This window comes from Centroberyx gerrardi, chromosome 9 (assembly GCF_048128805.1).
Source record: "Centroberyx gerrardi isolate f3 chromosome 9, fCenGer3.hap1.cur.20231027, whole genome shotgun sequence".
Lineage (NCBI taxonomy): Eukaryota > Metazoa > Chordata > Actinopteri > Beryciformes > Berycidae > Centroberyx > Centroberyx gerrardi.
In genome coordinates this window covers 22,575,166-22,588,570 of record NC_136005.1, presented here as the reverse complement: position 1 = coordinate 22,588,570, position 13,405 = coordinate 22,575,166, and the positions used below count along the sequence as shown (strand labels likewise).

The 13,405-nt window shown below is 44.8% G+C and overlaps 1 protein-coding gene across 1 annotated transcript in view; it reads left to right on the top strand.

Annotated features, from left to right (window-relative positions):
• The window catches only part of adamts10 (ADAM metallopeptidase with thrombospondin type 1 motif, 10), a 37,910-nt gene that overhangs the window by 10,687 nt on the left and 13,818 nt on the right, over window positions 1–13,405 (top strand). The window contains exons 7-15 of the mRNA XM_071913461.1: window positions 1,278–1,423; window positions 3,279–3,322; window positions 4,239–4,344; window positions 6,723–6,869; window positions 7,373–7,514; window positions 8,559–8,666; window positions 9,339–9,484; window positions 10,410–10,473; window positions 10,670–10,772. Coding sequence (XP_071769562.1) covers window positions 1,278–1,423; window positions 3,279–3,322; window positions 4,239–4,344; window positions 6,723–6,869; window positions 7,373–7,514; window positions 8,559–8,666; window positions 9,339–9,484; window positions 10,410–10,473; window positions 10,670–10,772 — 1,006 coding nt within the window. The remainder of the gene's footprint in view (window positions 1–1,277; window positions 1,424–3,278; window positions 3,323–4,238; window positions 4,345–6,722; window positions 6,870–7,372; window positions 7,515–8,558; window positions 8,667–9,338; window positions 9,485–10,409; window positions 10,474–10,669; window positions 10,773–13,405) is intronic.

Genomic DNA, 13,405 nt, shown 5'->3' with positions numbered 1-13,405 from the left:
TGAGCTCTGCCCTCTACAGTCGCCAGCCTTTTTTTAACGTCCACCCTCTTTTTCTTATTACGTATGATAGGAGACAGTGAATGGGGTTAAGAAATGGCACAGATTGAGAATCCACACCGCAGTTTAAGGCAGGAGTTGAACCCATCAAGTAAGAGTGCATGACCTTACCGGCATAGCGCATGAAATCACCGAGCGATCTGGCTCCGCAGCCAGCCAGCCGCTGACCTTATTAGCCTGCCATTAACAGTATGTGGTGAGACAGGGCGGCAGGTTGGGGTTACCCGCTGCATCCTAATGTTGACCTAATAGGGCTCTGACAGATGAATCATACTGTATTAGAGGGGCATTACAGTGCAGCTTTGAGGTTTCCTCCATAGCTGTCTTATTAAGGAACATTCGTGATTCATACTGTTCATACTGCCTAAAAATAAGCCCTATAATTTGCCCCTCGGATCTGGTCGTCATCTGACCGAGTAAAGAAAGGAATAAATAAATGTTAGGATCATTAGCGGTGGGCAGTATTAGTGTTGTTATTCTTACTGCATGGACCGTTGAGGTTGAGGTCGGGACACTACTGAAAGTAGTCTCGCCGAGCGGTTCTGTTGTCGGTTTCCAGGTCTGAAAACGGCAAACTGCCCCTGGAAGAGAGAACCAGGCCAGCAGTGGGCCCAGAAATGAGGGACTGTGGGATGAGACAATTACTAGTTATGTCACCGCATGCATTCCTGGGTTACGAGCTCTAGCCAGCTGTGGCCAGCAGAGCCCTCCCTCCCCTTCCCCCCCGCTCCGCCAGCGCTCTTATAATACTAGAAAGCGCCTTCCCTCTAATCCTTCTGCCTCGACAGTAGCCTCTTTGACACGGCGGAGCAGGGGTTCTTGAGCTTTTTCAACCTGGCACCCAGATTTTAGGAATGTATCCTCACTTTGGCAGCCGATCTAATGAACATATGCTAGTACTCAGGTCATGTGGAAAACAAGCCTGATAGCTTAAGAAACACTGCAATACAGGAAGACCTGGACTGTGTGATCATAGCTTTTGTCTCTAACACTTTATTGGTCTCCTATTGTTGAATTCTCCTTTCTGATATTGGAATAACCTTATCATATTACTAGCTCATTTAAGTGTCTTTGGGAACGTGCGTTCCAAAATGAAATGCTATAATTGTAATCTTTAGTCTTTCTGTTGTGCTTTAAGATTTAAATCCGTAATAATGACCCTATATTTTAGTTGCCTCATTTCCTTTAGAGTCTGTGTTTCCTCTCTGCGTCTTTACCAGCCAACGCTAGAGATCAACCACCATGCTGGGAAGTCTCTGGACAGCTTCTGTAAGTGGCAGAAAACCATCCAGCACCGGAGCAGCTATGGGAACGCCATACCAGACAACGGGATCGCTCACCACGACACCGCCGTGCTCATCACCAGGTCAGAGCGCCAAACAGACAAAACTGTCCCATGGAGACAAGCAGTGAAGGACACGATACTGACACTCGAGTGCTTGAATCAGAGGCTGGCCTATGCAAGTATACAGTATACTTTAAATGCAAAATCAAATATCATAGAAATTATCTGATCTGGAGCTTTCTTCATATGTAAAAATACATATTTTGGAATGAAGATTTTCTTCTTTAAGCCAAGAAAGCTTTTTATCTTTTTTGGAGTGTCCTGGATATCTTACTTGTCATCCATGGCAAATGTCCAAAGTGCACCCCATCAAATCACACCAATTCAACAGCGCTAAAACCATATCAAATCCTCTCTATATATAACTCCCAGGGTTCACAGTGTTAAAAATGTGGAAAGCAAGGGGAAGCATTAGGCTTAATCATGATAATTTGATATTATACTGGCAAACGTTACAAGAGTGTGGTTATAGCGGGCAGCTCTCCCTGCAACTGCTCCCCTACTCTCCAGGCGATTGTTGTCAATAAAAATGTGTTTAACCTGTTTGCCTGTTCAAATAAGGGTTAAAAGTAGTGTTCACTCTGAGCTGAAATCTTACATTCCCAATCCCTCTCCTCATTGCCTCTCATTTACGCCAAGTCCAAGTGAGTTGGGCTGTATCTTGTCCTGTCTGGGGTGACGAAAGCTGGGGCCGCTCTGCCCAGCTCAGCATCTGGAGAGCGAGAGTAAAAGAGAGATATGAGGAGGGAGAGAAAGACAAAGACAGATTTATTTTTTTTTCAAAGGCAGCCGCCCAGAGAAAATGGAGAGACACCGTGAGAGGATGAGAGAGAGAGAGAGAGAGAGAGAGAGAGAGCAGAAATCAGAGCGAAACTGCCTTGAATCTGACAGTAGTAAGCTATGTCTCTCTCTCTATCTCTCTCTCTCTCTTTCACTTTCTCTCTCTCCTCTCTCTCCTCTTTCTCTCCTCTCTCTCCATCTCTCTCGCTGCACTCTCCCTTTCTTTTACTGCGGGTGGGAAACAGAAACAACAGCGGTAGACACGCAACAAACATACAACAGTGATACTATTGACTGAGGAATGTGCATCTGCAAACACCAGAACCGCTGTCTGTTCACAGTCATCTGCTGCCTGCCCCTCTGTGCTTTGTGTGAATGCGATGGGGCTGGGCAGAGCTGTCTATCTATAAGAGTTATGCCACTGAAATCACTAAGGCCACAAATAGTTTCCCATTCTTCCTGACCCAATGTGCAATAAGCAAATGTTGCAAGGCAGTAACTGGCCGCTGAGCTGTATTATTTTCTTGCAGGAGCTGGTTAACGATGAAATACAGGAATTTAAAAAAAGAAGTTATAGACCACTCAATGTCACAACTTTTTGATATATATATATATATATATATATATATATATATGGTTTTGGTGCTGACTTTGTGAGAACAGCTTGGTTTTACGAAGGCCTTTATCAAGCAGAGGATGGAAACTGTCCAGACAGATGACACTGCAGTGACCATCCTTGATTTCCTGCTATTGTTCTTTTAAACGTATCAGTGTGCTATCACTCCTGTCCACTGTCTGTCCATAGGCCTCAGTGTGTGTGTGTGTGTGTGTGTGTGTACGCGTGCGAGTGTGTGTGCGAGTGTCTGTCTGTCCCTCTGTGCCAAAATCTGTGAATATGTGTCTGTGTCTACTGTGTCAGGTTGTGTGTGTCTCTTGTACGTAAGTGTGTGTGTCCGCATGTATACGTGAGCGTGATTACATGCTGGATTTCATCTGCTGAATGCTTGTGTTTGTGTGTGTGTGTGTGTGCCGGGGTGTGGGTACCTAAATATTAACTGTAGTAAATAACTTGGTTTATTATCCTTCCTGTTCGCAGGTACGACATTTGCATCTACAAGAACAAGCCCTGTGGAACCCTAGGTAACACTGCAGACTGCAGCGCACACACACACACACACAGAGCCCCACTGACACTCACACACATACGGTGCACCGCCACTGAGCGACACCAATACACACTCACACTCTCAGACAAACAGCGACACCACAACTCACTCTCTCTCACACACACACATGCACGTATGTACGTGCACACACACACACACACGCACACACACACTCAGGGTGAAAGCAAAACTCAAACACTGGTCCCTTGTTACAGAGTGTGAACTGTGACTGTTTGTAGGGTTCATGAACCTTCATCATGAACCATGAATTTCAACTCCCTCAGTAGACGTGAATGGGATCAATATAGGGCCAATACTGTTTTTTCCAATAAAGGACCACAATAAAAGTGTGATTTGAGCGCATCCTTGAGTTCATCCTTGATTATTTTACTGTCAAATGCATTGTGTTTTTGCATGTTGTATTTAATAATTGCCAAATAAACTAAAAACGCAAATTCCACTTTGTACCTGCTTGCTGCCCTGCTGCTGCACTTGTGCTCCAACCCCAAGAAGAATTGTTTGGAAAATCCCATAGTAATAATAATGCAGTGATACATGTGGAATGGGGGGACTTGCAGTTCTTGCTCTACCCAAGGGGCGTTCACGTTTTATAGATGAATATGCTTCAGCTAGGAATGTCAACACATTTCAGTCTTCCAAACATTTCATTCTCCCAAATTAACCTCAATTACCCAGGAGTTAGATTAGCTGGGTTCTGCTGCATAGCGATCAAAACGTTTCCAGAAACATACATACCATTGACGCCGTTATGGATGTAGGATATTCATACTCTGTTTGTGTGTGTGTGTGTGTGTGTGTGTGTGTGTGTGCTTGTGTGTGTGTGTGTGTGCTTGTGTGTGTGCATGTGTGTGTGTGTGTGTGTGTGACAGGTTTGGCTCCTGTAGGAGGGATGTGTGAGCCAGAGAGGAGCTGCAGCATCAATGAGGACATTGGTCTGGCTACAGCCTTCACTATTGCCCACGAGATAGGACACACGTGGGTAACACACACACACACACACACACACACACAAACACACACACCACACATTGTGTAAACTACCTACAACCTCGCCTGAAGTTTGAAAGAATGATAGATGGTATTTTTCTCTTTGTTACTCATTGACTCTTTTTTTAAACACAAATCCCTTTGACCTTTTGGTTTCTAGCGAATCTTGTAAATATGCATAACTTTTAATGGATGGTTCTATTTCTGTGGCTGGGTTAGGGCCAGCTAAGTGAAATGAAAACATCTTGATAAGTTTGTACCTTCAGTTAACCAGACAGGCTGTTTAAGAACAAATTGATCTTCACTATTAGATTCTTGGAAAAGGCAAAAGAGCGCCTGAGGAAGTAGGGGTGGATAGTTGAGGTTTTCAGACGGCCGAAAGGATTTCAGATCTCTTCTTCCTGGAATTTCTGTTCTTTTAAACAGTCTACAATAGTTGGAAACAGGAAAGGTGGGAATGATGGGGATGACATGTTAGAAAAAGGTTGGATTTACAGTAACTCCACAACGTTGCAAGTAGAGATCATGCATGTTGGGCTTAAGATCCACCAAGATGACTTAATGATAGAGAAACAGTTCAAGCATCTGCCCTGCTGACAGTGAACCCCTACCAGCTGCAGGGCTGCTGTTCTGTAGCCAAACGAGAAGATAATGTCTCTACAGGGATCAATAAAATATCACATTAGTAATTTAGAGTGTCTTTTATCCAGGTCTGGTCAGCGCTGACCCCACCCTCCGCAGAGAGATTGTCCTTAGATTACATCTCGAGCGTTTATGTAATCTATGAGTCATTTCCATCAATTGAGAATGTGTTAATAGCTTTATATTTTCTTTCAGTCATGGGCTATTTATATGCCAGTGGAACAAGTTACGTGTGGGGCGGGTACAGTATATCTCTTAGGGCCCAACCTCAGCACCTGGACATGGCTGTCTGTCTTTTCTGTCTAGGAAGCGGTGTTTTACTCGCTGGCTTGGCCTGGCACACAGCGACCAGCTGATCTGCCTCAGTTACTCACTCATACATATTTATCAGCCTGCAGGCTTTACTTGTGTCAGGCACACTGTAAATCACATGCACATCTCCTCGGGTCCACCCCAGTGGAAGAGGATTCTGATTTGATTCCACTTTCTTCCTCGGTGTATTTTTGGGAAGTGGCGTATTTTCTGAGAGTAATTGAGTGTTCCATTTAGCGATGCGTGCATGCAGGCCTGGGAGGTATTTGGACAGATGGTGGATCCATCGCTGTCCTGCCTCCCTAATGGTTAGCGCAGGTAGCTTTTGAACTGCATGGGCTGCTGAGTGCTTAGATCCCCAGGCTGTCTAGACAACATAACTGGGTTTTTAATAGTGTGTGGATTCATGTGTGATTGTGTGTGTGTGTGTGTGTGTGTGTGTGTGTGTGTACACCATCAGATCCCCCAGCCCCAGCACAATCAACAGTTCCTTTTAATTGTCATATAAATTGTTTTTGTAGCATTACATTCAGTTTGGGTGCAGGCCCGTTTCTGGTGGGTGCCCACATGAAAAGATTACTGCCATGTTTAAACAAGCCAGGGCAACACAGAGATTACTCCACTGGGGGATGAAAAGATTTAAGCACGCTACCTTATTTCACGCCTCAATCTCAGCTACTGTAAGTATTATCACTTTCTGTGAGAAACACTGAATGGACCAGAAAAAACTGCATCGTCCTACAATATGATAAATTGCCAGGATATGATTCATTTATCCCTTTGCCATGTCAAGTTGCGGATGAATCATTTCTTAGTCACATGAAATAAAACAAATAAACATAATAAAAACAAATAACAAATAACCAGAACTTTGCATATCTTTATTCCAGGCCTGTGGTTCTCACTACTGCTGGTTTTCTATCCCATCTGGGACGATTTTGCACCTGGGACACCAGGTGATTGCAATTAACTGCAATAATTGCAGTTAATTGCAGTTAATTGCAGTTAATTGCGATCACCTGGTGTCCCAGGTGTAAAATAGTCCCACAATTAGATGGCTAGAATGAAAACCAGCAGGTGTCCGGGTCCCAAGGACCAGGATTTAACGCTACTGTCGTAGGCTAATAGTAATGATGATAATAATGATACATCTGGCCATATATTTCTACCCCTATTCCTCAAGTCTTTGTTTTTACAGCCATGATACATGCTTGTAGGCAATAGATTATAATGTAGATAAGCAGTTTTGACAATTGTGGTCAACACTCTTCTTTAATTCATACGTTTGTTCCTTAAATCCTACTCTCTTATCCACAGTGTTTTTGTTCCACTCTCCCTGTCATCCTGTCATGCATGCTGCTGCCCATCCACATGGCCTCAAAACGTTGTCCCTGTGTCATCATGGGCTTTAGGTTTGGGATGAACCATGACGGTGTGGGGAATGCCTGCGGCTCCCGCAGCCAGGAGACAGCCAAGCTGATGGCTGCCCACATCACCATGAAGACCAACCCCTTTGTCTGGTCCGCCTGCAGCCGGGATTACATCACCAACTTCCTGGAGTGAGTCAGCCTATCAGATATCCGCACAATAACAAATAATCGGTAATTAGAGGTTTGGCAAAGGAAACTTCACTTGGATTACCATGTTGGTATAAACTGCTTGCAGGTCATAACAATAGTGTGGTTTTGACTTGAAGGAGTGATTTGTTCAGTTGAAATTACAGTTGTGGACGGATCAAGACAGTTGGCACTCTCATTTTTAACAATTTCATATCATCCTTAACCATTGCATTGTTTAAAATGAGTATATATTCCAACATTGGTTAGTTGTATTTATTTAATTCATTCAACCATCTTCATTTAGATGATCCGGCAATTTTAATTTTGGCACACAGATGGTTTGGTTTAAAAGTCGTCTAAGAACTAGTCGCAGTGGGATGCATACCAGTTTCACCTGCTCTGCTTTACCTGGACTATTCTCAGGACAAAGAACCATCTAAATATTGCCTGTAAACAACTCAGGAGTTGTAGTTTAATGTCTCCCTTCTGTTTGGTGTCTTTAGTTCAGGTATGGGCTCCTGTCTGAACAACATCCCCCCCAAGCAGGAGTTTGTGTACCCCACCACAGCCCCAGGACAGGCCTACGACGCAGACGAACAGTGCCGCTTCCAGTACGGCGTCAAATCTCGACAGTGTAAATACGGGGTGAGCGCTTTTTTAAGTCTGTTTCCCTCTTCTCATTCATCTTTCACCTTCCTTTCTCTTTCCTTCTCATCCCATCTCTTCCTCACCTGTGCCTTTCTGTTCAGGGTGGAAATTCTCCTCTTTTCTTGACTTTGTAGTTTGTCTTTTGCCGTCATAAATCTGTCTCTCTCTCTATTATTACACTTCCTCGCTCTAGAGTGTAGTTAGCACATTGACACTTTTTCTTTTTCTCTCTACACCAGCCCTTCTGACATCTGGTCTATGGGTCAGGTGATTCATCGTGAACTAGTGTGTCTCTATAATTAGTTTATATTGACATACTCTGACAGCTTCTCTCTCTCTTTCTTTCTGTGTGTCTGCCTCTCTCTTTCATTTCTCTTTTTCCTTCTTTCTCTTTTGCTGTGTCCGTCTTCCACCTCAAAATCTTGTCTCTTTTACTCCCTCCTCTGACGTATCTTTGGCTGTCTGTTCTGATGGAACCAATATGATTCAATCTTTTCGCTGACTTAATCTTGAGTGATAGTTATTCGTCCCACTGCTGACTCTGGATTTCTTCTTCTACACTGGTCGCCTCATTCTAGTTGGCCTCACTGCGAAGACTTGAACAATCTTGCACTACCTTTACTGAATAGCATCTACTTTATTGGATGGTCAACTTTATGGGGCCAACTGCAGAGCGAAGCGACATCTGGAACGGCGTGCCGCTTTATAGACTCATTATTATTGATACTATATGGTCAGAGCATATGTATACAATAAAATGTAGCCCCCATATGTTATAGCCATCGCCATAGCACCAGAGGGAGCAGGGAAGGAGGTGAACAAGAATCCATCTGCCTTCTGCTCCATGGGTCAGCGCATCCATCATGGGCTGGTGTCTCTATAATGAGTTTATATAGAAACACTCTGACAGCTTGTCTCTCTCTTTTGCTCTGTTCCTCTGTTCCTCTCTCTCTCTCTCTCTCTCTCTCTCTCTCTCTCTCTCTCTCTCTCGCTCTGTCTCCTTCCCATCTTTGTACGCCCCTCTCACTCTCACACACACAGGAAGTCTGCAGTGAACTGTGGTGCATGAGCAAGAGCAACCGCTGCATCACCAGCAGCATTCCCGCTGCGGAGGGAACCATCTGTCAGACCAACACCATCGAGAAGGGGGTAAATACTGAGATGAACTGTTATTAAAGGAGAAATCCACCTTAAAACACAGTGGCCAAACATAGACGATGTGTTCAATAGCAGAACATTTTTCAACTGTCTAAAACATCAATGGTAAATGTCAGGTTTTGGTCTCAGTCCATCAGAATCAAAGAGCAAGGGCTTCTTTCCAGACTCACCATAGAGAAATCTATTGTAGAAGAGACAGAGAGACCAATTTCTCAACCGACAGTAGACTCAATAGACCAGAATGCAATGTAGCCACAAGACATGTTGCGTTTTGAGTGAGGGACTAGACTCGTTTTTTCTGGACTGGAAAAACTCTATCTTGCTCTGACTATTGCTATCGCTTTCACTATTGCTCTCTCCACCTACATGTATAAACAGTTGAATACAACAAGTTCACGCCCATTCACTGGAGGATGTTGAAAGCCATTCTGGGAAATGTAGGAAATCAGAAACTGATGAAGCTGTAGACAAGGCAGGTTGAGGGAACACTGAACACTGAAAAGTAAATTACAACACTTCATCACAAAATAACTCCTGAAATGCATTGAACATCACAGATTGGTGATAGATAACAGTGTAAGGGTGTCCAAGGGTGGAATTGTTTGTGTATGAGCATGATTTCTTCTGTGTATCTGTAAATCCGTATATGTGTATGTGTTGCAGTGGTGCTACAAGAGGGTGTGTGTGGCGTACGGGACGCGTCCTGAGGGCGTGGACGGAGGCTGGGGTCTGTGGTCGCCCTGGGAGGAGTGCAGCAGGACCTGTGGAGGAGGCGTCTCCTCTTCTGTCCGACACTGTGACAGCCCCAGGTAGGCTGTCTCTCCCTCAGCTCCATGCATTGACCTTATTCCCACAGCGGCCATTTGAACTGACGTCACACTCGGGGTGGAAAACTCCATCCAGAAGATTAGCATGTGTATGTAAAACTAGCGTTACTTCGACACATAAGTGAGGACTTATAGCAGAAAGACAGCATCTCTCAGCCCATTGCACTAGATTCAACCACTGCTTGAATTAGGTCAGTTAGCAGGTAAGTTAGCTAGCTTACTAGCTAGTTAGCTACTAGCTAACTAAAATTTTAATCTGTATTCCTCAGGATTCTTGAGATCCGTTCATTTTGTTTTTCAGCTGGGAATCTGTGAAATGATAAACGTTTGTCCAGTTCCCGACGTTTGTATGATGTGCATTTTGATACACAACAGAAGGAAATAGCTGGGCTGCACTTGGTCTTCTGGGTAGAGTTTCTCACCCTGAGTGTGATATAAAAATGGCCGCCGTGGGAATCCTGAGTTGGATTAAATTCAATTTAAATTCAGCCAATTCAGGAAATCAATTTTCCTAATTCCTAGTTTTCAAAATGTAACAAACCTTCATATCTTATATGATTTCCCCAGTTTGAATTGATTGAATTGAACTGATCCAAATTCTGATGCCAACCATGTTCTCGGCTTAATTCTGTTGAAACCTTAGCAGAGGCAGCCATTTTGACAGTGGCTGGCTGGCCGCCTTCTCTGCTGTTTTTTTTTTTTTTTAAACAAAGGTGTTGTAGTGATGGTCTGCGATAGACAATAAGGCAATAAAAAGACAGACAGCGAGATTGAAAACAGGCTGATGAAGGCAGACGAGGCAGAGAGCAGAAGCCAGAGCTGTGTGGTGATGTGATGGAGGTTAGATCTTGTTAAATTGCACTCAGATGTGACTGACTGGCCTGATTCTCTGTCTGTTTGGTTGTAGGCCAACCATTGGTGGAAAGTATTGTCTGGGGGAGAGAAAGCGCTTCAGATCCTGCAATATTGATGTGAGTTCCGCTCTGCATCATCATCACCATCGTCATCTTCATCAGAATCGTCATCGTTATCAAAATATTATTAAATATTATTTGATCTCATTTGTTTTTTTTGTATGTGCGTGACTGTGTGTGGTCATTGCATGGGGCTCTGTGCTTGTGTGTGTGTGTGTGTGTGTGTGTGTGTGTGTGTGTATGTGTGTTACAGGAGTGCCCTACAGGCTCACAGGATTTCCGGGAGATTCAGTGCTCCGACTTTGACAGCGTTCCTTTCCGGGGAAAATTTTACACCTGGAAGCCGTACAGAGGGGGTGAGTAAGTAAACCTGCTCTGTGTGGGGTGTGTGTGTGTGTGTGTGTGTATGTGTGTATGTATGTGTGTGTGTGCACCCAGGAACAGACTGCGTGCTGTTACATCACTGCAGACGTAATTACAGTGTGTGTGTGTGTGTGTGTGCGTGCATGTGTATTTGTTTTCTCCATGGTGATTCCTGCAGCAGGCGGCCTCTGCCCCCCCCTTAACATCTTCATCAACACACAAGCACACCTGTAGGTTTACAGAACATGCAGCAAGTTAAAAATATTTATTAAACAAGTGTGATCATTTCACTTATCAATGCAGTATCAATGCAGTTGAAAGAAAAGAAGAGAGGCTAGAAGTATAGGATGCCAAGAAAGGTAGATGAGTGAAAACAGGAAGGAAGGAGCGAATATTAAAGGTGTAAGAGGGAGAAGGACAGAACGGAGAGAGGCAAAGAGTTGATGGTAGGAGACGAACTGAGAGCATGAGGAGAGAGGAGAGGAGAGGAGAGGAGAGGAGAGGGGGGCGGGGTGGGGAGGAGAGGAGAGAAGAGGAGAGGGGGGCGGGGTGGGGAGGAGAGGAGAGGAGAGGAGAGGGGGGCGGGGTGGGGAGGAGAGGAGAGGAGAGGGGGGCGGGGTGGGGAGGAGAGAGGGAATGAAAGCTGCAGACTCTCTCCTGTCTGGCCCGCAGATGCTGGCTCTAGAGAGCCACGCATCCCACAATGCCTTGCAAGAATTCCTTGCTCCTGATGAGCACTACACTGGACGTGAAAGATAAATAGTTTCGACGACATAACTGCCTTTAATCTAGCCCTCCAATAACATAATGGCTTACAGAGATGGCCGGCCGGCCAATTCCAACTTCAGGCAACAAGTGCTCCTTTCATCAAGTCAGCTGATTTTACAATGGAAATCCCTTGCAGCTGTTAAAATAGGAGCCGTGCCACAGACTCTGCCCTGCGTTAAGGCCAGATCACACCGCCCAGCCCCCTCCCTGTCCTCTCCAGCCCTCTCCCTCTCCTCAAACTCTCTTTTCTGCTTTCTTCCTTTCACTTTCTAACTCTCACTCAGAGACGACAGCTTCCCCTCCCTCCCCTCACTGTTTTGCTTTGTCCTCTCCGTTCTGGATATCTCTATCTCTGTCTCTGTTTGCCTCTCTCTTTCTCTCGCTTTATTTATTTCACCATTATGCAATTTCTCTCTCTCTCTCTCTCTCTCTCTCTCTCTCTCTCTCTCTTTCTCTCCCTCCCTCCCTCTCATTTCTGTACTCAGACACTGAGAACAGACAGCCTTTCTCTCTCAGCTCAGACAGCCAAGGACAGTTCATTAAAAAAAGGTCTGTCGTTTTAGCAGTCTTTTTTTTGGAATGAGCCGGTCCACATTGCTGTGCTCAGTCCAACAGCCTTCGCATTCAGCCTTTGCACTCCATGCAACACACATCCACAAGTTATAGTCCGCACGCACACACACAGACATACACACACACACAATCGCACACACACACCCTGCTGCAAGTCCCCCTCTTACGAATGGCTGCCCTGCCAAAGCACGGCACCATGGGAATTGTAGTTTTCCATGGTCTGACCACTTTATCGTCTGCTAGCCCTGCCAGTACATACACACACACTCTCTCTCTCTCTCCCTCTCTCTCTCCCTCTCTCTCTCTCTCTCTCTCTCTCTCTCTCTCAAGCCTTCCCAGTACATACTGTACCTGCTTCCCCACTGCCAGCACAAACAAACACAGCCCAGAGTGATTTCAACAGCCACTCAAATAGTGGAGCTGCTGGCTAGCTGCACAGATGAATGAAGGATATATCGAATGCTTGGCTGGGGAACACCTGTAGCAGCAGTGTATGTGTATGTGTGTGTGTGTGTGTGTGTGTGTGTGTAGGTTGGTGTGTGTATGTGTCATGGCAAGAAATGGAATAGAGGGAAAATGAGAGTGAAAAGAGTATACGTGCATACATTTAGATGCGTGAGTGTTTGTGTTATACTCCTTACCCAGCACTACACAAGTGGAACCACTAACACTAAACATTGTATGCACTTGTGAAACGGCAAGACTCTTCAGCCAAGGAGGAATTAGGGGACCATTAGCGCTCTCCTCTTGCTGCTCTTGTATGACCAGAGATTGGCCATAGCTCAGACATGGAAACAGAGACAGACTGAGACAGTCACGGGCTAGTGGGTAAAAGGTCTGCATTTGTGTGTGTGTGTGTGTGTGTTTCCTTTTTAACATCTCAATGTCGGCATGACCAATAATGTTGAGTAAACGAGATCATGCGTTATAGTAGAAAATAACCTACACACAATCACACACATAAACAAATACTCTCTCTATATCCCTCTCCTTTTCTTACTTTGTTTTATCCTGGTAGATTCTTATGCTTGGTTCATGTGTGAGCTCTATATTAATGCAGACGTGCCGTCTACATATCTTGGCAATTCATGATGACCGCGCGCCTGAAAAGTCCAGTAGCCTATTTTAATGTTGCTGTAGGAAAATTCTGCGGTCTAAATCCCCCAACAAGCAAAAAATAAATAAACCCACCGGGTTTTCCGGTTCTTGGTGCCGCCAATCCTGGACGTAGGTGCGTTTGCGTAATCATGACCTCCCACACGACTATCAAACGCAGCCAACACAG